This window comes from Euprymna scolopes, chromosome 10 (genome assembly GCF_053919585.1).
Source record: "Euprymna scolopes isolate OS-2025 chromosome 10, ASM5391958v1, whole genome shotgun sequence".
NCBI classification, from domain to species: domain Eukaryota; kingdom Metazoa; phylum Mollusca; class Cephalopoda; order Sepiida; family Sepiolidae; genus Euprymna; species Euprymna scolopes.
Window position 1 is genome coordinate 21,916,476 of NC_136491.1, and position 26,972 is coordinate 21,943,447.

General features: G+C 36.3%; 1 protein-coding gene across 1 annotated transcript in view; it reads left to right on the plus strand.

The window, feature by feature from the left end:
* Positions 1-26,972, plus strand: part of LOC145285859 (cadherin-87A-like) — a 212,310-nt gene that overhangs the window by 132,969 nt on the left and 52,369 nt on the right. The window contains exons 27-30 of the mRNA XM_080134300.1: positions 8,610-8,729; positions 11,347-11,536; positions 16,673-16,902; positions 23,339-23,521. Coding sequence (XP_079990426.1) covers positions 8,610-8,729; positions 11,347-11,536; positions 16,673-16,902; positions 23,339-23,521 — 723 coding nt within the window. The remainder of the gene's footprint in view (positions 1-8,609; positions 8,730-11,346; positions 11,537-16,672; positions 16,903-23,338; positions 23,522-26,972) is intronic.

The window sequence follows — 26,972 nt, forward strand, 5'->3', positions numbered from 1 at the left end:
AAAACAAAGTTTCTGGCCACGGTTATGGCCTTTGGTATGGTTTCAAGTGAGGGCCACATCATGCCACTTCACATCTTCAAAGTCGGCTTGAAAGTCAACACTAAAGTGTACCTGGGTGTGTTGAAGAGTGTGATGATCCCCTAATCAATCAAGTGGCGGCTGGCAGACCCTGGTTGTGGTAGCAAGACTCAGCACTGACTTACAAGTTCAAAGAGACTCAGACTTGGTTTGAGAAGGAGTGCTACGACTTTGTACCCTTCTGTCACTGACCCCCCTCCTACACTGATCTGAACCCACTGGACTACTTCGTTTGGTCATACTTTAAGAACATCACCAACATGACCTTCCACAACACCAAAGCCAGTTTGATTGCTGCCATCCACCGAGTATTCGCCATACTCCCGCGATGCTTGTAGAAAAGGTATGCTCCCAGTTCCGGACCCATATTGAGGCAGTGATTGAGGCTAAAGGTGGCTACATTGAATAAATATCAATCTACTACATAATCATGTTACCTGAATTGATTTTTTTTCAATAAATATTTAAAAATAAAGCTGTAGTGTTGTTTTCTTTAGGGTGACAACTTTATCGTTCCATTCCAGTAGAATACAGACCATGTGCATATGTATATATATATATATATATATTAAAAAGTTCGACTCATGTCCAGGTAACCTACATCTAAAATTTCAAGTTTTTAGACCCAAAATTAGCGGAGAAGTTTGGTAGAGTCTGCAAAGGTCAACTTTTTTAACTTTGACATCTTGGCAGCAAAATTTTCGCCAAAAACATGTGATTAAAAAGCTTGCTGAAAGTCTGAATACCCTTTATATAAAATTTCAAATGTTTAAACCCCAAATTGGTTGAATAGTTTGCTAGAGATCGAAAAGGTCAAATCTTTTGAACTTTGATCCCTTCGCAGCCAATTTTTCGGTCAAAACGGATTAAAAAGCTAGCCTTATGTCTGAAGAATACACTTTATTTAAAATTTCAAATGTTTAGACCAAAAATTGGCTGAGTAATTTAGTAGAGACCGCAGAGTTCTTTTTTTTTTAAACTTTGACTCCAATTTTGACCCTTTAACACTTATTCTTTTGGGCTCAAATCAAATTAAAAAGTTTAATCCATGTCCAAGTAACCTGCATTTAAAATTTCAATTATTTAGACACAAAATTGGCGGAGGAGTTTGGTAGAGTTATCAAAGGTCGAATCGTTGAACTTTGACCACTTGACAGCCAAATTTCTGTCCGAAAACCGATTAAATAAAATCTCAATACCCCTTATGTCAAATCTCGAGTCTGATAGCTGGATAGAGTAGTTTGGTAGGGACATGTACACACACAGATACATAGACAGACAGACAATTTCACTTTTATAGATATATAGATTATCTAATTATTAATCTAATGTACGATATACCAACGTTGACCCAACAGATTATGGGTCGTCTCGTTAGAATTATCATAAACGTTTTAATTCTTTTTGTGGTACCAAATTCTTATATGGCTATGTAGTAGGGTCAGGATGATTAATCGGAATACGGAAATGGAGAAGGCTGAACGTTTGGGGGTATCGGTATCAGTATCGGAATTGGAAAACTTTTTGATTATTTTCCGATGCCAAAAACGATTCTTATAATAGTTCCATTTTTTACATTTCCAATACTGGTCCAACTAATAAAATAATACATATTTATATATTTTGAACTACGAGTAACACTAAAATCTATGGATTTCTATTACCCACAAATGAATTTATACGTTACCACAAATGTATGTACATATTATCCAAACGTTTAAGATAATCCGCCCCCCCCCACACACACACTCCAGAAAAATATCTGTAACATAATATTTTATGTTTGGAAAAAATTGAAATTAAAACGAAATCGGTTATTGTATCGGATTCGGGAAAAATATTGAAATTGTCACTACTATATATGTAATGTTCCTATAGCTTTAATTTCAGTGTCTGAGCTTCAATCTATGGTCCTCTCTAAAAACACTCGTATAGCTGAAACTATTATCAATAATCCCCCCCCCACTCTTTATCTGTACCTAAACCTAAACGTAGATTCCATGAACAAAGCTTCTGCCTTAAAACTGCACGCCCGTAAAACTTTGTTCTGTTTTTCTGCTTTCCAACTGACTACAACATGGTCGTTTTCAAGTCCAATGTAAACAAGTTCTTGATGAGCCGTCCGCTTAAGTAATCCAATTTACCAAATTCCCACTACTAACGATTACTATGACATTTTCCCATTGACTACTGAAAACACATTAACCCTTATCCTCGAGTGGTCCCCATACTTTGATAAGTGGTGATTCCTTTGTAAAAAAAAAAAAATCCATTCTAAGTGAGTTGTTCTTGCTAAATTCTTTGAGGATTTTAAACCCCATTTACATTAAGTCTTTGTGACTTTTTCTTTGCAAATAAAACGAAAATCTTGTATTTAACGTGATTTCTATTTAATTCGTTTTTTCCTCATCTATGCTATAACTTACATTCCATTATATTTCTTCGCTTAACTAATCTAAATTTTGTTCTGTTGAGCGAGGTTCAAAATCGGTGAACTATTCCTCTCAGTTTTTATATTTTTAATTAATCATGTTTAAACTTAAATACAATCTGTATATAGCAACATCAAAATTTAATACCAAATCCTACTCCTCAAACACATTTTTGGTTCCCTTTATATTAATGGAAATGTTACCCATATATATATATATATATATATATATATACATATATATATATATATTTAATAAATTCCACAGCCAAACAACGTCGCAGCTCACAAGACCGGAAGTCCAAGACTCGAGTTTCACCCTCATTTGGGCTCATCAGTTAGACATATCCGAACTCAGGATTCGAAACACGAGCCTCTTGCATGCGAGGCAAGCACTCTACCAACTGAGCAAACGCCCCGCACACAAGAATTTATATTAACCAACACAGATCAAGTAAACCGCGCCGAAATCCGTATGACTGTCATGGCCCTTGTGAGCTGCGACGTTGTTTGGCTGTGGAATTTATTATATACAATCTCTCACATTCTGGAAATCATATATATATTTATATATATATATATATATATATATATATATATATATAGTTATATATATATTTATATATATACACTATATATATTTATATATATATTTATATATATATTTATATATATATATTTATATATATATTTATATATATATATTTATATATATATATATTTATATATATATATATATTTATCTATATAAAAATGTAACTCTTGGTTCGTTCGTAATAAATAGTCTAAATAACCACTGGAATGACTGCTTCGACATTTTAGTATAATATGTTTACTGTACCCATGCGTGTTTTTATATATCTCTTTTTAATTATAACATTATACTTAATTGTTCTATAATAAATAGGTGGTTTTCTTTGTACGGATGGGCCATTTTTTTTATTTGGGGACAATTATTTCACACCGCGTGCCATCACGTGACATCACTAAACGGAACTTTTATATACCAAACTGACATTTTTCGTTTAAAAGTGGAATTATTTCTCTTTTGTTAATTTTTTTTTTTTAATTTAATATTTTGTGTTTTATATATATATAAAGTAAAATTGTTGAACGTTATTCTTTTAATTATATTTGTTTGGGAGAAGCACAATTAAAAACAAAAGATTAAAACGGAGCGAAATTTAAATTTCCATTCCATTTTTACACCAACCGTAACAAGCGCATGCTTCGCAAGTTTTATCGTAAGTAAACGAGCAACCCATAAAAATCTGGTAGCCGAGTGTCAAATCTGCTTAAAATATTGTAATATATATATATATAAATAATTTGGTTCCGTCATTCCCTTGAGTGTTCTAATAACAGGGATTGATTGACTAGGATCTGTATTAGAAGCTGAGCAAAATTATTTAATTGTTGAATTTTTTGCATTTTGGTTAAATTTGTCAGTTTGCAACCGCTAAAAGCCTACACAAAAATTGGACAAAAGACGAAATTAAAAAGAATGGTACTCACGCAGAATTTACCCCCCCACACACACCGTATTCCAATTATTTAAGGGTTCGACCGGCCATCATCACCGGATTCAGCCGAGCGTTGTCCAAATGTTGAAACACTAAATCAACATTTTATTTATTTTTTTGCATAATTAATTAATGATGGGAGTATTTTTTGTTTATTTTCTTAACATCTGTTGACAAAAAAATAATTTGTACATTCTCTTGAAAAAATAATCAAACTTTCTCTACTTCAAAAGAATAACGTTCAACAATTGTACTTTATATATATAAAACACGAAATATTAAAAAAAATATATATTAACGAAAGAGAAATAATTCTACTTTTAAACGAAAAATGTCAGTTTGTTATATAAAAGTTCCGTTTAGTGATGTCACGTGATGGCACGCGGTGTGAAATAATTATCATAGAAAAATCAAGTATAATGTTATAATTAAAAAAAGATATATAAAAACACGCATCGGTACAGTAAACATATACTAAAATGCCGAAGCAGTCATTCCAGTGGTTATTTAGACTATTAATTACGAACGAACCAAGAGTTACATTTATATATATATATATATATATATATATATATATATATATATATATATATATATAAATATATATATATATAAATATATATATAAATGCATTCATTTTTTCTTTTTATAATAAAAATTCTGTTTTCAAAAAGAAACGTTTACTGCCAACTTAAAAAAAAGTTTTCCTGAAAAAAAACTTTCACCTAACAATTCATGGCAAAAATAGAGACCCATAAAAATCTGGTAGCTGAGTGACAAATCTGCTTAAAATATTGAAAAAAAAAAGTAGAACCTCTAGGTACATTAGAAATTTGGGTATGTTTTTAGATTAGGTCCACCTCCACAATTTTCTTTTAAATGACAATTTTTAAAGAATTTCGACTATGCTGACAACGAAAAATTAGCTATCGAGATATAAAAAGTTGTATTATGAATTGTATTTTTTGGCGGCCATTTTTTTTACGCACGTGCAATTTCAGTCAGAGATGAGTAGATTTGTTTATGGCGCGCGCACGCACGTAAAAATGGCCGCCAAAGAATACAATGCATAATACAACATTTTATATTCCGATAACTACTTACTTCTGCAAAATTTAAATGCGATTTTCGTATTCAGCTAGTCGAAAACCTGTATAAGTCGTCATTTAAAAGAAAATTGTTGAGGTAGACCTAATCTGAAAATTTACCTTAAAGTGGGTTGTTTATTTTCTGTATGGATTATACTTCCAAAATAAACTATTAAAGTTGTTTAAAAAATAATAGAAATATTATTTTTTATTTAAAAAAAAAAACAGTGTTTACAAAATGCCGGCATGCCTTCATGCAGCCATTTTTTTACGTAATAAAAGCAATAGAATTTTACGAGTTAAATATTTTTCAACTTTTAAACTTTAAAAATATATCAAAATTTTTCTATTGGTTCAATTTTTACTATATTTTCAGGGTCAATGTGAAATTTTATGGTCTTTCCAATAAACCGAATATAATATTTTAGACAATTAAGTGAAATTTGTTTTGGAGAACTTCGTTCCATAACGGATACATTTAAACTTTTTTCGATATTTTCATTTTTTAATGTCTTGACTAAACTGTACAAGTACTAGTAATTTATGTGCCAAAGTTTTATATATCACAAATTGAAGATAAAACATCAATAAAGAAAATATTCTAATTTAAAACAAAAACAAAAGAATAGTTTTTTGGAAATTTACCTGTAAAGTCCAAATTGTAAAACTTGAAAAAAAAAAACATGTTGATTTTTTTAAAATGAAAGCTCAGTTATGCTTACATCGTCAAGTAAATACCAGACGGCAAATTTTTCTATTTCATTGAATGTTTTCTTTTTTTAGATATTTAAAAAAAATTTAGTTGATGAAGACGTATTAAAATATATCAATCAAAAACTCGTGTATTTCATTAAAATACTTTTTTAAAAATCGAAGAAGCGGATTTTTTGTTCTAGGAAAAAACTTATAAGTGAATGTGCGCTTCTTTTTTAACTACGGAGGATGAAAAATACTAATTTTGTTTAACACACGCAATAAAAAAAAGAGACACTATTTATGCCCTTGGACGAAATCATACTTCATAAATTTCATTTTAGCAGCAGCTATTTAACGCTTCACGCAAAACATGTTACAAAAATGCGATTTTCTAGGACCCTCGCTTTAAAAAATCCTTTTATTAAAAAAATGTATGGAATTTAAAATATAAATCTGGATAAATTATTAACAATGAAGAATGGAACTCCTCATTTAATAGTATTTTTTTTTTTTTTGGTTAAATGATTTTTTGGCACTTATTTATATACATTATATATAAGCAAGTCAAAATATGTTGATTTTCTTTATATTTTTTAAAGAAACAAATATTGCATAATTTACTAGTAAACCTGTTATTTTTTTTTAAATTTGGTCTTTGCTCCTTTAATTGAAAAAAAAAATTAGGGTTTGAATTATATTTTCAAGTAGTTATAAGCTTTAAAAATAGTAAGTTGAATTATTAAAGTTCTGATCATCATTTTTAATGGCCACTTTCTGATACACCTATAGAACCTCTCCCAAACATACTGGCAATAATTTGGTTTCTCGTCCTTCCCTTCAGTGTTTCCAATAAAGGGGATTGATTTACTAGGATTTGTATTAGGAGCTGGGCACTTATTAAAATTATTTAATTGTTGAATTTTGGTTAAATTTGTTAGTTTTCTAGCACTAATTAGTTTAAGGTTCGACCGGCAATCATCGGATTCAGCCGAGCGTTGTTCAAATGTTGAAACACTAAATCAACATTTTATTTATTTTTTTGCATAATTAATTAATGATGGGAGTATTTTTCTGTTTACTTTCTTAATATCTATTAATAAAAAAAATGTGTACATTCTCTTGAAAAAAAATATAACTTTTCTCTACTTTCACCTAACTATTTACAGTGTTCATATAAAGCATTCATTTTTTTCTTTTTATAATAAAAATTCTGTTTTCAAAAAGACATTTTACTGCCAACTTTCTTTTTAAAAAAAAGTGCAAGTTTTCCTGTAAAAAAAAAACAAACAAACAAAAACAAACAACTTTTCACCTAACAATTTATGGTAAATTATTCACCTTTTCTTGGGGGGAAAAACAACTTTTCTTGATAAAAAAAAAAATTGCAAAAATAATAAAATAAATAAACAATACAAAGTGCAATTTTTTATGAGGAATGTGTTCCATTTTAATAAACCGAGCCACAGCAACGCGTGGCCGGGTATAGCTAGTATATATATATATATATATATATATATATATATATATATATATATATATATATATATATATATATATATATATATATATTATATATATATATATATTTATATATATATATATATATATATATATTTATATATATATATTTATATATATATGTGTATATATTTATATATATATATATTTATATATATATGTGTATATATTTATATATATATATATATTTATATATATATATATTTATATATATATGTGTATATATTCATATATATATTTATATATATATATTTATATATATATATTTATTTATATATATATATTTATATATATATATATATATTTATACATGTATATATATGCATATATACACACACATATGTATATATATATATATATATATATATATATATATATATATATATATATAGTAATTTATAAAATATATATGGCGATTAAGCTACACTGAATATTCGGCGTTTCATCCACTCTAGGAATTCCTCTGGCTTATGCGCGAATTCTGTGGTTGTTTATCGTTTTTATATGGTCCTCTTCTATTGCCATCAATCAGAATATTATTTTTTGCTATAATAATTAAATACCTACAGACACTAGTGTTTCATCCTTTCGGGATTCTTCAGTGCAGGGTGTCCAGATTAACACCAGCCGAACGATTCGAACCCCGCACCACGAGACATCTCTGGCTCGATTAGCGGAGACCGTATCCATTCGGCTACCATTAACCGCGTGAAATAGCGTTGAATTTAAACATTTTAATTTTAAATGTTCATTTACGTCATATATATATATATATATATATATATATATGTACACACACACACACACACACACACACACACACACACATATATATATATATATATATATATATATATATATATATATATATGCGCGTGTGTGTGTTATGGAAATCGCTCCAGACAAGGCATGAATTCACTTGATCTAAGGAGCTAAAACAAAAAAATGGAATACTACATCAAGGTCAAATATAGAATCTACCATAGAAAACAGCAATTCTTTCCTTTTTGTCAGAAACATCGCTACTGGAATGTGAGGACTAAAGGGAATTGAAAAACCCTCAATATTCACTTTCGACTCTCCATCATCCGGCTATGATCCAACAGAATATGGATCTTTTTTTTTAATTCATAAAATGCTTTTTTGACACTCCTTTGCAATATTAAAAAATAAATTCATCCCATGTTTTTATATTGTTTTGATTGTTTGTTTGAAAATCATTTAGTATATGCGTATTTGAAAACACATTGTTTCTTTTATCTTTTTTAATACCAGGGTGAAATCATTGTGAATAAAAATACGCGGTTGGATTATGAAACAAACTCAGTTTATTATCTACAAGTGACAGCGACTGATAATCCCGGTGGAGACACACACAAAAAATCGTTGGTCAAAGTAAGAGTTTTTTAAATTCTTTCATTTGCTTCATATTTGCTGATTTATTTATTTTGTGAAAAGAATATTTTTCAACGATAGTTGCTATAGATAACGCCTTGACAAAGTTTGTACTATCACTTCTATACGTAACAAACATCACAATATTTATTCATACATATGATTTTGCACATGAAATGCAGCACAAAGCCCCCCCCCTCAATGGGGGGGGTGGTAAGGAATCATTGGACCTAACCAACATGAAAATTACAAAGGGATTTCAATAAGTTTCCAGGCTTTTTGTACAGGCATTTAAAATTGCCATAGACTCTTCAAGATTCATCTCTTATGAAATGACTGGCCAATTTTTATGATTTCAAGTTCAAATGAACAAGTACAGCAGGAATTAGAATACACCCTACTAAAGCCTGATTGTCACAGCTGGTGAATTTCAAAAAATGTAATTTGGACGTAAGGACATTGAAAGAACAATATGCAATAAACTTATGTTCTAAACTTTCAAAATATCCCACAGAAACACATGGAATACTTCAGACTACTATTGGACCATCTTGACTGAATCGAACACTAGTTTTTGAGTGGCATAAGAAATTCAAGGAGGGCAGGGAGTTTATAAGGGTTAATGAGAAGTGTGAGAGGAGTAAGGTAGTTAGAACACCAGAGTTGATTGGCCAAATAAAGAATTTTATGGATATGTACCGTTTTGTGTCTATAGAGACAATAAATACACAGTTTGATGTCAGTGTGGGAACTGTAACACACTATTATTCACAAAGAACTCAAGATGCAGAAGATTTGCGTGAAGTTTGTTCCAAGACTGATTCATCATTGTCATAGACTATTTAACCAATATGGACATCAAGATAGTTCCTCACCCTCCCTATAATCCAGACCTGACTCCCTGTGACTTTTGGTTATTCCCTAAGCTCAAGGAAAACCTTGGAGGCTGTTGTTATGAGACAATTGAGGAGATGAAAGAGGCTGTGATGAGGAATATTGACACGCTCACACGAGAGGACTTCCCTAAGGCTTTCCAGAAGTTGGAACAGTACTGCAAGTGCATTGCAGCCGGAGGAGATTACTTCGAAGGAGTCTAGAGTTTCATGTGTATACTATCAATAAAAGTGTCCATACGAAAAAGTTTACAAACTTATTGAAAGTACCTCGTGTTTAATTTAACTAGTCACAATGACAAAAACAAAATATCTACATATCTAAATTTAAAACCCAAAATGACAATATATAAATGATGTGGTGAGCTGAGGAAACAAAAAAAATTATACACAGCAAGAATGGCATATTGACAATGACGAAATCGATAAACATAAGAGGAAATTTTACTGAACTTAATCTCTCGTGCCGTCGGGTGGATGATACACAGCGTTTGTTCATCATCCACCATTCTGCAAACATAGACGCGTCGTCTGATTTTTCAACTCGTTTCTTTTATTTGTTATTTTGATATTCCCAGATCTTCTCTTTAAATAAATCCGAATGAGGTTAAAATCTAATTACACTTAAAATCTTATTTTTCTTTTTAATGTGCGTGTGACTATGTATCAAGGTTCGAAAGTCACTCGAGGATAAGGATTGATGAGTGCATGGTAATTACAGAGACATTAATAGTTAATTGTAGAAATGGGATAGTCATGGATTATTAAGGAAGCGACTCAACAAAAACTTGTTTACATTGGACTTGAAGACGACCATATTGTAGTCAGCTGGAAAGCAGGCTAGCAGAACAGAGGCAGGAAGGTCTGCGAGAGAAGATTTGTTCATTGAATTTATGTTTATATTTAGGCACAGATAGTGAGTCGGGGAAACTATTTATAGTCGTTGTGGCTAGATGAGTGATTTTTGTGAACGTTTGGCAATGGGGAAGGACCATAGATTGAAGCTCAGACGAGCACTTGCCATGAAAACGATAGAGCAGACAATGTATCCGTTCATTCTCGAAAGACAAAGGATACTCCCAGTAGGGGCAGATGCGCGTGTAATTGTGAGGTAAGGGTTGCGCAATCTCCAACCACACCCTTCCTGAATCAGCACTGCTCGAGTCCAGTGGCTTGAAGAAGTTCAGGACGACTGGAAACAATGCCGAGATAAGCAGAGAGCACATAGAGCGCCTGGAAGTCCCAAATCGTTACTCATCTGGTACTGGCCGGGCTCAACGTTGCTTAACTTCGGTGATCTGACGGGAACTGGTGTGTCAAACGTGATAGAGCTTAGAGAGGCTTGAAACGTCTCTTCTGTGAGAAAGAGGTTGCAGGGAAGAAAAAAAGGCATCACCTACTAGGTTTTGAAGCTGGTTTTGAACTTTGTCAGAACAAGCTAAGGTACTCCGAGCAACACCCGCCCCAGATATGATCTCTGCTCATCTTCTTTTATATTTTCTTTTTTTTTTTACAAGGTAGTCACCATTTATCAAGGCCCAGAAGCCACTCGGGGATAAGGGTTATTGTGTGTACAGTAATCAATGGGATAGTATCGTAGTAATCGTTAGTATTGGAGATTTGATAAAGTGTCTTACTTACGTACTTATCCTTTGTGTTATTGTTTTATCTGCATAAATATGCCGTCACATAATTACATATGTTTTATTTTTTATCATTAACAGCTTACCATACACGTACACGATGTCAACGACAACAAACCCATATTTTCTACACTGAACTACACGTTTTTTACAACAGAGTCGAGTGCATACGGCGACTCAATTGGCACCGTGTCAGCAAAAGACTTGGACTCTGGAAGTAACAGCATGATTCTTTATTCATTACAACCAGTATATGTCGATGGTATGAATGGTAAGTAAAGCATGTTTGCTCACAGACTGGTCCACCGTCCCTTCAGGTAGGTGACTCTGGCTAAGTGGTTGACAATATGGACTGACAACCGGGATGTGCCAAGTTCGAATCCAATTCGTTCCGCAGAAACACTGTTACTTTAGAATGTTGCCAACCATCACGTAGTATCTACCGTAAGTACCTGATGTCTTTCTAGAAAGAATTCTAACTAGAAAGATATGAGAGAAACGAATGCCAACGATAGAATAATCTGATTCATTTGAAATGAATGGATGAAAGGTGCTCAAGAACACCACCACCACCAACAACAACAACAACAACAACAACAAAAACTACTACTACTACTACTACTACTACTACATTTTGAAAAATTAACAACTTATCGTGACATATTCTCACAATACTTAACCGAACTGTGTGTTTCTAAAATTATACTTTAACACTTTTCCATCACCAGAGTCAGCTACAATAAAAATAAAAAATAAAAAAAAGAACTAGAACGTAATATGCTCAGGAAACTTTCAAAATAGCCAACTTATACTTATTGGCGTTTCCTTTGAGATGTAACACTATGGGCCGGTCAATGGCCTGACCGACCCGTGCGTTACGTAAATGTCTTGGAAATGGTACTAGATTGTAACACGATGGCTGGTCAATAGGATAAGATTTTAAAGATCAGTCGGTTCGACATCTTTTTGTCAGAGTTGAAGATTAAAAGCATACCTGTAATTTTGGGTGTGGCTGGCCCCTTCCTTCTCTCAGGATGACGCTTCGTTCTGGTGGTCTTCCAGCTGGAGTCTTCTTGAGGTTGGAGTTCTATTATCACCAAATCTTTTTCCTTTTTACTCATATTCAACCCCCAAACAAGGCAGATTGCCACTGAGACGTAAGGAGTCACTGTGAATTAGGGTTCATACCTAAAGTTTGGAGGGATTGTTCTGTACACATTTTCCTGTACTTTCCAGATTTAATCTTCCTCTGAGGTCATCAGAAAGGTACTTTTGTATTTATTGACACCTTTTTCCGTGAATGTGGTTTCAGCATATCTCGGCAACTCACGTAGACCGTCAGAATATGACGAAAACGTTCAACTAAAGAAAACATTACACACGCGCTTTTTGTGTTTAGCCAATTAAAATCTCAGAAAACGATGGTTAATAAACTGGAAACAAAGTATTAATTTTATTCGCCCAAAATTTAAATCATGAAAAAAACTCGGAGACGACACCATACATCTAGCGAGATTGAATAATATTTTATAACCAACTTTTATTCAACAGAAGTAAACAACGTTGGAAGGATCATTGAACAGCTCTGACCCTTTGGAGGATGTAACTAGGACTTATAACAAGAGAACATTCTTTTTATTGTTTGGACTCTCGAGTATATATCCGATACAGTTAATCAACAGAGAACCACACCATTCTATATAAAAGCACATAAGATATCAACAGATACACACTCGAGAGTCAAAACAATGAAAAGAATATGCTGTTGTCCTAGCCCTAGACATAATTAACCCGCTTTCTCTTTTTCTCTTTCTACTTTCCCTTCTCTCGTTTAATTATTTACATCATACCATTCTTTTTTATCCCTTCTCTTATTATTGACCTCTTTATTTGTGTTTCATTGACACTTTCCCCAACCATTATATACAAAAAAACATACAGGCTCTTTAGAGATTTAGTATTATATAGCTTACTAGCTGGACGCCTGGCGTTGCCTGGTCATACAATCCGCTTAAACATGATGTTTTAATTTATGCAGATTGTGTGTGTATTATAACAATGAAAAGAATACGCTGTTGTCCTAGCCCTAGATATAACCTCCACCAAGATGAAAAAGTTTTCTGGTGACAGTTCTGACTACGAAGGCTACTACAAATCATGTGGAGAGGATATCTGTCTTTGCCCTTCAGTCGATCAAAAATATTTTGGTTGATGTTATAGTTTTATTTATCGTATTTCCATTTTTCTTAATTGTAATTTATTATACGATTTTTTTTTTTTGCTTTTTTTTTCTAGTATTTAAAATTTTTATTAGTACTCTGCATATTCCAGCATTTTACATATACTGCTGGGATATACCAAGGCAACATCACGGAAATATGGGTCAGTAACTGCAGAAGTACCATTGGAGCTACTCCTGTCTTTAGGACTCACATTACGCATTCATTTTATCATTCTGATATAATTTCTCTTCATGCAACGGGTGTCCTCAACCCTCATTGGCCAAGTTTCACTTCCATACATCATCACATTCCAAACCCATACCTGATATATTCTTCCGTTAATTAGTAATGGCAAAAGTTTCTTGAATTTACTTTCTCTGATTCTGATTCTTGCACTCACATTAACACCCGCTTTAGTTTGTACTCTACAGTTTCTATTTACAATGCCTCCCCACGGGACAGAGTTAGACACCAGGATCGTTTTTTAACGTAGAGAAAAGGAACAAAAATAAAAATTGTCTCAGGCGTGAAGGATTTTGCCTCCACTGACAGAGAACAAGAAATTGAAGTGCAGCATCTGAAGAACAGATAGTATTTATTTGCTCCCCCACCGAGCAAATTAGGCACAAGGCCGATTTTTAAAGTGAGGAGTGAAGGGGAAATGGGGACCAACTCCCCGGGGAGTAGGGGAGCTGGATAGTGACAATTGGTATGAAGGGTTGCCCCTACATTGACCAAGGTCTTATATGTGGAGTTGCCCCCACATATGGTCTTTGCTTGCAGTATCTGTCGGAACAGATGGTATTTATTTGCTCCCCCACCGAGCAAATTAGGCACAAGGCCAATTTTTAATGTGAGGAGTGAAGGGAGGGGGAAGGGAAAAAGAGGACCAGCTCCCGAGAGGTGGGAAATGGGAGCTGGTTAAAGGTCAGGCATGTGGGGTTGTCCCCACATCTGGTCTTTGCTAGTCAAAGCTTGCAGTATCTGTTGGAACAGATGGTATTTATTTGCTCCCCCACCGAGCAAATTAGGCACAAGGCCGATTTTTAATGTGAGGAGTGAAGGGGAAATGGGGACCAACTCCCCGGGGAGTAGGGGAGCTAGATAGTGACAATTGGTATGAAGGGTTGCCCCTACATTGACCAGGGTCTTATATGTGGGGTCGCCCCCCACATATGGTCTTTGCTTGCAGTATCTGTCGGAACAGATGGTATTTATTTGCTCCCCCACCGAGCAAATTAGGCACAAGGCCGATTTTTAATGTGAGGAGTGAAGGGGAGATGGGGACCAACTCCCCGAGGAGTAGGGGAGCTGGATAGTGACAATTGGTATGAAGGGTTGCCCCTACATTGACCAAGGTCTTATATATGAGGTTGCCCACACATATGGTCTTTGCTTGCAGTATCTGCCGGAACAGATGGTATTTATTTGCTTCCCCACCGAGCAAATTAGGCACAAGGCCAATTTTTAATGTGAGGAGTGAAGGGAGGGGGAAGGGAAAAGGGGACCAGCTCCCGAGAGGTGGGAAATGGGAGCTGGTTAAAGGTCAGGCATGTGGGGTTGCCTCCACATCTGGTCTTTGCTAGTCATAGCTAGTCCTAGCTAGTCATAGCTTGCAGTATCTGCCGGAACAGATGGTATTTATTTGCTCCCCCACCGAGCAAATTAGGCACAAGGCCGATTTTTAATGTGAGGAGTGAAGGGAGGGGGAATGGGAAAAGGGGACCAGCTCCCGAGAGGTGGGAAATGGGAGCTGGTTAAAGGTCAGACATGTGGGGTTGCCCCCACATCTGGTCTTTGCTAGTCATAGCTTGCAGTATCTGCCGGAACAGATGGTATTTATTTGCTCCCCCACCGAGCAAATTAGGCACAAGGCCAATTTTTAATGTGAGGAGTGAAGGGAGGGGGAAGGGAAAAAGGGGACCAGCTCCCGAGAGGTGGGAAATGGGAGCTGGTTAAAGGTCAGGCATGTGGGGTTGCCCCCACATCTGGTCTTTGCTAGTCATAGCTAGTCATAGCTTGCAGTATCTGCCGGAACAGATGGTATTTATTTGCTCCCCCACTGAGCAAATTAGGCACAAGGCCGTTTTTAATGTGAGGTAAAAACCAGCTCCCCTTAAAAGTAGGCAAAAAGGGGGCACTCTGGTTACCAAAAATAATAATTGTCCCAGTATAGAGGGTTTCCCCTCCATCGACTGGTACAAATCATCTTAAGTGCAGCATCTGCCGGAACAGATGGTATTTATTTGCTCCCCCACCGAGCAAATTAGGCACAAGGCCGATTTTTAATGTGAGGAGTGAAGGGAGGGGGAAGGGAAAAAGGGGACCAGCTCCCGAGGTGGGAAATGGGAGCTGGTTAATGGTCAGGCATGTGGGGTTGCCCCCACATCTGGTCTTTGCTAGTCATAGCTAGTCATAGCTTGCAGCATCTGCCGGAACAGATACTACACTGTGATCTTGTCCCGAAGGCCAAGTACGGTGTTTTTTTGTACTCTACAGTTATCACCAAGGTAACAACCGCAATAGCTTCGCTATCCATATACACTTTGCCCATCCATCTCATTGGGTTACTCTTCTTGCATTTAAATTGGTTATTTTCTCTCAACTTACCAGTAATTCTTCTGCAATTTTGTGAACGTTGTGGTCTATGAAGATCTTCATTTGAAAATAAAGGCATTTCGTTGCATAGGTGACAGGCGATACCGGAAAATATCAGATGTTGTACACACACCCTTTGCTGAGCGATGACGTCAACCTTAAATTCCAATCAAAGATTTGGGGGCTATGGAAAATGACCTAAAATTGGAAAAATTGGACGTCCCATATTCTAACCTGGATTGGAATTGCTAAAAACGTAAAACAATAAAACAATAGACATTCCAATTAATAAGAATATCAATATGAGAGAAGTCCTGCCCGACACCACACCACCAAACCCACATACCGATCGATCGCACTTTTGTCATATGCTATCAATTAATAAATGCAAATAAATTTGTATTGTTGCTTTAACAAGTTCGTCTGTTTCGATTTTGAAAACCACGGCAAAAAAAAAAAAAATAAGAGCCTATAATTTCGCATGTGTTAAAAGTGCAACCAATAAATTATTAGATCCGACTATATAACAGTTGTTTTGTTTTACATTTTCCCCCTTTTTTCTCTTTCTTGAAACTTTTTGAAAACAGGGCAAAAGATTTTTGACATTCAACCGCAGACGGGGAAAATCATTGCTGCTACCAAGCTCATAGACGTTGTCGAGAAGAGCCCCATAACATTTAAAGTCATCGGCAGAGACCAAGGTCACCCGCAGCAAATTGGTGAAGCATCCGTGACCGTAGTCATCAGCACGAGTGGTGTTCTCGATATTCCCAAGATGATAACCCCACAACCCGGAAGAAATGTCACTATTCCCGAAGTGAGTATCTTTCTTATAATCTATATAATAATGTGCTAAGGTAATTTCGGATTCGTACGTACATTATCACTAACTATCCATGTTAAAAAAAGTCACCAAAGATTTATTTATTTAAAGGATATTTAAATGGTAAATATTTTTAAAGTAAGAAGTAAGGATCAAAATGCTGATGTGGACCAACTGAACATTCGCCTTTCCAAAGAAGAGCTCGCAGTATTAATGATGGAATCCCTCAGGGGTCTATCCTAGGCCCAACTCTCTGCCAACTCTATATTAATGATCTCCCAAATCACATCCTAAGATCATTCGTAGACATTTATGCTGACTACACTACCATCTATGGCAACACTTTAACGGCCGTAAATGACTAAGTTCTCTCTGATTCTCTCTCCTCTGATCTTGAGCACGTAGTGCAATCGGGAAAGAGGTGGCTGGTTAATTCTGATGCATCTAAAACCAAGCTTTTATCTTTAGAACAGCATGCTCTGACTCTCGTCTGGCACCAATTGAAATGAATAACGCTCGTTTTTGGAAGGCTCCATGTTTTGACAAGCATCTGGATCTGATCTTTACTCCCGATCTGAAATGGAACACGTACATCAAATCTGTTACCAAAGTCGGTGGAAAAATAGTGGGATCATTCTAATGCTCTAGTAGATATCTCACTGCCGATGCACTTCATGACAATCTATTTCTATTGAAACCACTGTAAATAATTTCCCCCACTTTTTATCTGTGTCTAAACCTAAACGTAGATTCCATGAAAAAAGTTCCTTTCTTAGAACTGCGCACCTCCAGAGCTTTCTTTTGTTTTCCTGCTTTCCAACTGACTACAACATGGTAGTCTTCAAAGTTAACGTAAACAAGTTCTTGATAAGCCATCCCTTAAGTAATCCAATTTACCAAATTTCCACAACTAACAATTACTAGGTCATTGTCCCATTCACTACTGTACACTCATCAACCCTTATCCTCGAGTGGCCTCCGGGCTTTGATAAGTTATGACTCCTTTGAAAAAAACAGTTGTTTTTAGAGGTATTTGGGTTTGTTTTGAATGAATATGGCATTTAAAAATATCGCCGACAAGTAGTTTTTATGATATTAAGACATTTATTATCCAATGTATTGCCTAATGGTTTTCAGTTGTCGCCATTTTGTTTTTATTGCAAACAAAACAAAATGAACCAAAATAATTTTACCGGAACTTCTTTCAGTATTTAATAATTTTCTGTAAAATATTTTTCCACAGTCTATCAGAAATATATGATTTTAGGAGTTTAATCCTAACATTAACCCTACCCTGTACGGCATAATCGCGTTGACACACCGGTTCTCGTCAGATCACCAAATTAAACAACTTTTAGCCTCGTTAGTACCAGATGGGTTAGATGGGTGACTATTTAGAAATTCTAGGCGCTGTATGTGCTCTCCGCTTATCTCGGCATTTGTTTCTAATCGTCTTGTACACTTCCCTTGCCATTGGTATTTAACAATATCGACTCAGGAGAGGTGTGGTTGGAGATTGCACGTCTCCTGTCAATAAGACTTTCACGCACAGGCAACCCTTTGTGGGTAACTACAGTCTGTCAAAGACTGAGGGATCCCTTTTAACCCTACCCCTACTTCCTTTTGATTAAACTCAGCAATTTTCGATATTTACTTTTGTGCATACGATTTTGGCCAGTGTCTTATGTTAAAACCAAAATGGCGATCACTGAAAACCATTACAGAATACACCGGATAATAAATGTCCTAATGTTATAAAAATCAACTTTTGAAAGCTGAGTGTTTAATTCGTACACAACGATACTTTTACAGAAGTAAGAGAATACTGATTTTTTTTTTCGACAATTTAAATTGTAGTTAGTGACCTGGATTTCCAAGGTGTTGATTCGGGCTCGCTCGGCAGCTGACGTAAACAGTCGGAATATGCTGAGCGCCGATCCAAACTTAAAAACGCTAAGAAACGCACGCACACACACACACACACACACACACACACACACACACACACACACACACACACACACACACACACACACACTCATCGGATATTAATTACAATGAAAAAAAAATGGAAAAACTAAAAAATAAAATATAACAACCGACCGTAAGTTTCATGAATGAATATTTTTTTGTTTTAAATAAATAGAAACATATTTCTTTATTATTTTTCTCGTCTTCAGTTGTCTAGCAACGTTGTAGATGCCTTTATGGAGACTTTCAGCCTCACCAAAGGACGTCATATTCATACACCAGGTTTTTTCAGTAAACGCTCTCTTTTTCTCATAAATTTGAATAAATGCATAGAAAAGACTGCCAAGTTTGCTGCAAAGAAGGTAGATGATATCTACCGGGCTTGTAAACTTTTCACACTTGCCAGCATCGTATATATCTATAAAGCCACCACTTTACACGCTGTCTACAAAGCTCCAGCTCCTGTACCATCACCGCAATATAGCATCATCGATGTGCTTGTTTAGCAAGTATTTCAACGAAATATGATCAAATAAGTTTACCGCACTCGTACACTTGCAATGTAAATACAAAATCGACTATCAGCAAAAGCTCGCCTCTTCACTTTAGATGGCCCAAAGTTTCTATTCTAACAGCTTATTTTCTTGAACCGCCTTTTGCAGTACTAGAGTAGATTCCCATCCTATAGGCCTCGTTTAGTCTGAAAAAAAAATGGCGTTAGTGTTAGCTTGACTATAAGGACACCTTCCTCTCAATACCTTTTTTTTTTTTAATTAATGTTATACACACATGAGTTCACCAACAAACAACGTAAGGCCAAGAAAGAGTTACATAGCCAGAAGTACAAGAGTATGATAAGTCGGTAGGCGAGCCTACACCCCTGCCATTGGTTGAATCTGGAATCCATTTATCTTGCACACATAAAGTCTTTGTGATGAGACAAGAATATAGCCGTCTATTTAGTTTAATGTCAAAAGATCTAAAGAGAGTTAAAGCGAAGAAATTAATATACCAGGTGCCTTCATTAAGTTTCCAGACCTTTTAAGTACGGGCACTTTTATTGCTAGCAGACACGTGAAACTCTAATCTCTTTCGAAGTAATCTCCTCCGGCTGCAATGTACATTTTGTACAGTTCTAACAAATTTTGGAAGCCCTTCATGGAAGTTCTCTTGCGTGGACGTGTCAATGACTCTCGTCACATCCTCTCATCTCAATTGTCCCATAACGACAGCTTCTAAGGTTTTTCTCGAACTTAGGGAATAAGCAAAAGCCACAGGGAGTAATGTCTGGACTAAAGGGAGGGTGAGGAACTGTCTTCATGCACATGACAATGTCTTTCTTTCTGATCTTTTTTGAGAACCTTTGGGACAAACTTCGCACAAATCTTCCGCATCTTTAATTCCACACGAATAATTGTGTACAATTCCAACACTGACATCAAACTGTGCACTTATTGTCTCTATAGACACATGACGGTTCCTATCCATAAAATTCTTTATTTGGCCAATTAACACTGATGTATTAATTACTCCACGTGCAAAGACAAACTTGTGCAAAAGAAAATAGAGTGCAATCACATAACTGTTACAAACTAACATTTCTAATGGTTTATATAATGTCACGTTTACGTTGTGTTGGCGACGTTACATCGACATTACATAATGCTCCGTCGTGTTGTCAATGTTACGGAAAATATTACATAATGCTAGAGCGTGGTGGTAATCTTACGGCAATGTTACGCAATGTTACACACTATTTGCAGTGTTACATCAAGATTACGTAATGTTACGTAAAGTTGTCAGTGTTACATCATCATAAATATGTGCATTTGGTTTTCGTTTCTTCTATTATTCGTTCTGGTGATAATTATGTTATAACGTGGCCGTTACGTTCGAACCGTGTTTGTTACAGCTCAAACATCTCTCGACTCCCCCCCCCCACGCCGTTCGTTACTGCTGAAAAGGAACAAACAAACAAAAATAAATAAATCCGACTCGGCTTTTCTTTCTGTTTTAGCAAAATACGGCATAATCACGTTGACACACCGGTTCCCGCTGGATCACCGAAGTTAAGCAACGTTGAACCTGTTCAGTACTAAATGGGTGACCAATTGGGACTTTCAGGTGCTGTATGTGCTCTCCGCTTATCTCGGCATTGTTTCCAGTTGTCCTGGTCTTCTCCTTGCAACTGGACTCAAACAGTACCGATTCAGGAGAGGTGTGGTTGGGATTGCGCAACCCTTGCCTCATAATTACACGCGATACTGCCCCTACAGGGAGTATCCTTTGTCTTTCAAGACTGAACGGAAGCATGGCATGGAGCAAAAAGACATTTATTACGATTACTTTCCAAACAATGCCTGCTTCTTGTTTTTTACTAACGGTTCATTTCGTCTGCCATAACATTAACAGTACCATGCCGTCTCGACACCAGCTTAAAAGCACTATCACAGGGCCACACGCCCATCTCAATCGGCTCGTGTTTTTCTTTCTCCGACCTCACGCTAGCATTATCCAACCATTTCTCGCCGTCGACTTTACATACCCATCTGGTACGGACTTTGCTTCTCTCGCCCGACCATGTTAAATTTTTTTCTTGTTCTGACGCTTCCTAATTTGCATATGTGCTTTTTCGGCTACTGCTGCTGATAACTTCGCAAGCCAGCAATTCTACAACTCCTGCTGATTTTTTTCCCACGTGCTCCTATACGTTCACTTTGATCTCGGCCCAAAGGCCAGGTAAGCCCCTGAGGAATAATTTGTCCGGTAGACTAATTCGCAAGAATAAATAAATAATAATCATAACCTCTTTTATCGAACTCCGTCTGTGTTTGTTTACAATATCACGTCAGCTGATATTTAGGCTTAACGATGAATGCCATGGAAAAATCACTTCTGATTAATGTTTAGTTTTAAAATATGTAAACGAAGAAATGATTTCCGGCAATTTTAAATGGTACTACTTCACACACACACACACACACACACACACACACACACACACACACACACACACACACACACACACACACACACACACAAATAACTTTTATATAATAATACAGATAGAGATTTAAGGAATCTCACTAATCGTCTATGAACCACCATAAAAAATAAGAGTATCATCAATAATATTCAAGCCATTTACAATAATGTTGCAAACAATACATTTTCTATTGAAAGAAAATTGACGTATTTGTATACTAGCCTAGGTGCCCGGCGTTGCCCGGGTGTTTGGAGGTGTGTGTTGAGCAAAAAAAAAAAAAAGTGGTGGTACACAGGCAGGCTCGAACCTGTGCCGCGAAGGAGGAAAAGAACGTGAAAAACAAAACGTGACGTCTTTGTCGTAGCGTCCATCGCCAAATCGGAAGTGGCGAAGGTTTAAATTAAGGCAAGTCAATCGAAAAGAGGGGACGACTTTCGAAAATATCGTCGAAAAAAGCGACCCCTCCTTGTAGAAAAGTGCCGAGTTGAGGATGAAGGAATTGTTGTTTTTAGCCAATTTTTGGATATATGTCGTCTGAAGGGCCGAGCATCAAAACGATATCGATATTGTGAAAATCCGTCGCCTCTGTCGAAAGTTTTAGGCATACATACATACCTACATATATACATACATACATACATACATACATACATTTAAACAGACAGGTGAGATTTATATTATAGATGGAGTTCCTCCTATTTAGGATCATAATTAAATACCGAGCTGTAAAAAAAAACAAAAAAAAAACATTTATCCCAATACTGGTTACCCTGATGTGATTTGAATATTCAACATTGTTTTTACTTTAGAAAAGACTATCTATAGTACTAGAAGATGAACTCGGCGTTGCCCGGTATTAAACATAACGTTAAATTCCTGAAGTAAAAACTGAACTAAAACACGAAAAGAAACAATGACATGTGCATGCGCGTATTATGTTTTTTTTTTCTAAACAGTTCACTTCTTGTAATCAAAAAATACTCGAGCTGAGATCGAAATCCAAAATCTAAAGACGGTGAGTCAAGTACGATACCATTAGACCAGTTTGCCACGTTCTTTAAAAGGTGTTTTCAAACCCCATAAAACAGTTGACAAACAGATCAAAATCCGACCCCAACAAAGTACAGATTTTTCAATTTTGACCCCTTAACAGCTCTTTTTTTCGGATGAAAATTGGTTAAGAAGTTTTTCACATGTCTGAATGCCCTATATACCAAATTTCAAGCCTGTTGGTAAAAGAACCCTTTGAATATATAGGTTGAGAAGCGTCCTCTAACACACACAGACACACACACAGAGACACACACACACACGCACACACGCACACACAGACACACACACAGAGGCACACACACGCACACACACACAGACACCCACTCCACACACACACACACACACACACACACACACACACACACACACACACATTTTTATAGATATATGGATTTATTGTTCTATATCTTTTCTTTTCAGGATCAAGCAGTCGGTTCAACTGTTTTTAGAGTTGTCGCTAAAGCTCGGATAAATTCCAGCATAATTTACTCATTTGACGAGCCAAACAATACCGAAGTCAGAACTATATTTTCAATCGATCCAAATACAGGCGCGATTGAATTAATTAGAAAGCTGGATCACGAAAAACGAAAATACTATTACGTAAGTATTATTGTATATCTGTGCACAGAAGAAGTGAAAGTCCTTAATCCGCGGAGTTTCGAAAGAAATGCGCCCCTTCTCGTCAGAAGGGAGGCGTTAGCAAAATACATAAAGAACATTTGCCTGTAAAGTATTTAAAGAAAGCAAGTGAAAATGAAATACAGAACAATGAAACAGATGGAGTGGAGTAAAAAGGAAAATCAGTTTCACATGAGAGGGTGTTCCCATGGTTGTTGAGTCCAAAATTCAAGGAATCCAAGAATGTGGAGAAGGTAAAATATACAAGTTTGTGGTCGTTCGAATGCATGTCTTTCGAGTTTTAAATGATTTAAAAAATAAATTTCTGTGTGAATAGACACAGAGAAAAAAATCCAGTCTGTGAGTTTAACCAAAGAGAAAGCGATTTGAAGAATAAGTAGAGAGAAGTAACACTCAGTGGGCTGAGTTAATTCAAGGGTGAAAGAGGTTATTGATCCAATAATCAAGACAGTTCAACGCTGTGGGGTGAGGGAGGCCGATGATCTGGTTGTCATGACAACTTAATGCTGTAAAAATAGCAATTAGGGCATTGGGGTGGGACGATATGGAATAGGTCAGTAGATACGGTTTGGTAGAATTATGGTAAGAATCAAGCAAGAGTATTTAAAAAAAAATTGGGGTTTGTAAGCTTATTGCGAAGAAATAATTTATCTGGAAGATTGAAGAGTTTTATTGAGAGTTTTAGTGCATTGTAGGGGTTGAAAAAGAATAACGGAGAATTATATATATATATATAAAATATATTTTAGTCATCGACATACAGACCTGTTTCGTTGTTTCACAACTCATCAGTGCCGCTAGACTAACACCTCTCCCAAGCCGAGGATCGAACCTAGAACCGTCGTGATGACAGTCGGCAGTCCTATCCCCTGACTACGGAATCGGTGGCCGAAATTAAATTGTCCGAACGTCTATTTAAATAAACATCCGTCCGCTACTCGTAGAGGGCTCAAACGTTTGTTTGTAAACAAATCGCGAGCTTCGCATTATTTCAGCTAAATAAAGTAGCGAGTAAGATAATTTACGAGAGTGATCTACCGGAGAGGGGAGCTTTATAAAATATATTTTAGTCATCGACATACAGACCTGTTTCGTTGTTTCACAACTCATCAGTGCCGCTAGACTAACACCTCTCCCAAGCCGAGGATCGAACCTAGAACCGTCGTGATGACAGTCGGCAGTCCTATCCCCTGACTACGGAATCGGTGGCCGAAATTAAATTGTCCGAACGTCTATTTAAATAAACATCCGTCCGCTACTCGTAGAGGGCTCAAACGTTTGTTTGTAAACAAATCGCGAGCTTCGCATTATTTCAGCTAAATTAAGTAGCGAGTAAGATAATTTACGAGAGTGCTCTACCGAAGAGGGGAGCTTTATAAAATATATTTTAGTCATCGACATACAGACCTGTTTCGTTGTTTCACAACTCATCAGTGCCGCTAGACTAACACCTCTCCCAAGCCGAGGATCGAACCTAGAACCGTCGTGATGACAGTCGGCAGTCCTATCCCCTGACTACGGAATCGGTGGCCGAAATTAAATTGTCCGAACGTCTATTTAAATAAACATCCGTCCGCTACTCGTAGAGGGCTCAAACGTTTGTTTGTAAACAAATCGCGAGCTTCGCATTATTTCAGCTAAATAAAGTAGCGAGTAAGATAATTTACGAGAGTGCTCTACCGAAGAGGGGAGCTTTATAAAATATATTTTAGTCATCGACATACAGACCTGTTTCGTTGTTTCACAACTCATCAGTGCCGCTAGACTAACACCTCTCTCAAGCCGAGGATCGAACCTAGAACCGTCATGATGACAGTCGGCAGTCCTATCCCCTGACTACGGAATCGGTGGCCGAAATTAAATTGTCCGAACGTCTATTTAAATAAACATCCGTCCGCTACTCGTAGAGGGCTCAAACGTTTGTTTGTAAACAAATCGCGAGCTTCGCATTATTTCAGCTAAATTAAGTAGCGAGTAAGATAATTAACGAGAGTGCTCTACCGAAGAGGGGAGCTTTATAAAATATACTTTAGTCATCGACATACAGACCTGTTTCGTTGTTTCACAACTCATCAGTGCCGCTAGACTAACACCTCTCCCAAGCCGAGGATCGAACCTAGAACCGTCATGATGACAGTCGGCAGTCCTATCCCCTGACTACGGAATCGGTGGCCGAAATTAAATTGTCCGAACGTCTATTTAAATAAACATCCGTCCGCTACTCGTAGAGGGCTCAAACGTTTGTTTGTAAACAAATCGCGAGCTTCGAATTATTTCAGCTAAATTAAGTAGCGAGTAAGATAATTAACGAGAGTGCTCTACCGAAGAGGGGAGCTTTATAAAATATATTTTAGTCATCGACATACAGACCTGTTTCGTTGTTTCACAACTCATCAGTGCCGCTAGACTAACACCTCTCCCAAGCCGAGGATCGAACCTAGAACCGTCGTGATGACAGTCGGCAGTCCTATCCCCTGACTACGGAATCGGTGGCCGAAATTAAATTGTCGAACGTCTATTTAAATAAACATCCGTCCGCTACTCGTAGAGGGCTCAAACGTTTGTTTGTAAACAAATCGCGAGCTTCGCATTATTTCAGCTAAATTAAGTAGCGAGTAAGATAATTTACGAGAGTGCTCTACCGAAGAGGGGAGCTTTATAAAATATATTTTAGTCATCGACATACAGACCTGTTTCGTTGTTTCACAACTCATCAGTGCCGCTAGACTAACACCTCTCCCAAGCCGAGGATCGAACTTAGAACCGTCATGATGACAGTCGGCAGTCCTATCCCCTGACTACGGAATCGGTGGCCGAAATTAAATTGTCCGAACGTCTATTTAAATAAACATCCGTCCGCTACTCGTAGAGGGCTCAAACGTTTGTTTGTAAACAAATCGCGAGCTTCGCATTATTTCAGCTAAATTAAGTAGCGAGTAAGATAATTTACGAGAGTGCTCTACCGAAGAGGGGAGCTTTATAAAATATATTTTAGTCATCGACATACAGACCTGTTTCGTTGTTTCACAACTCATCAGTGCCGCTAGACTAACACCTCTCCCAAGCCGAGGATCGAACCTAGAACCGTCGTGATGACATATATATATATATATATATATATTATTTAAAAAAAAATAATTATCCACTGACACGTGTTTCGTAGTCTACGATTCATCAGAGTGTCTGAATCTAGCGAGATTCGAAATCGGAACCCCACGGTAAGGAGCCTAAACCCTTTATATATATATATATATATATATATATATATATATATATATATATATATATACGCAGATCATGAAGTTATAAACATAAGATCAATCTCGCCATCTTGCCATTTATATAAATGTTGATTTCAACTGCATTTCACGTGGTTAACGTTGACCGTTTGTTTTTTTCCTTGCTTCTAGAG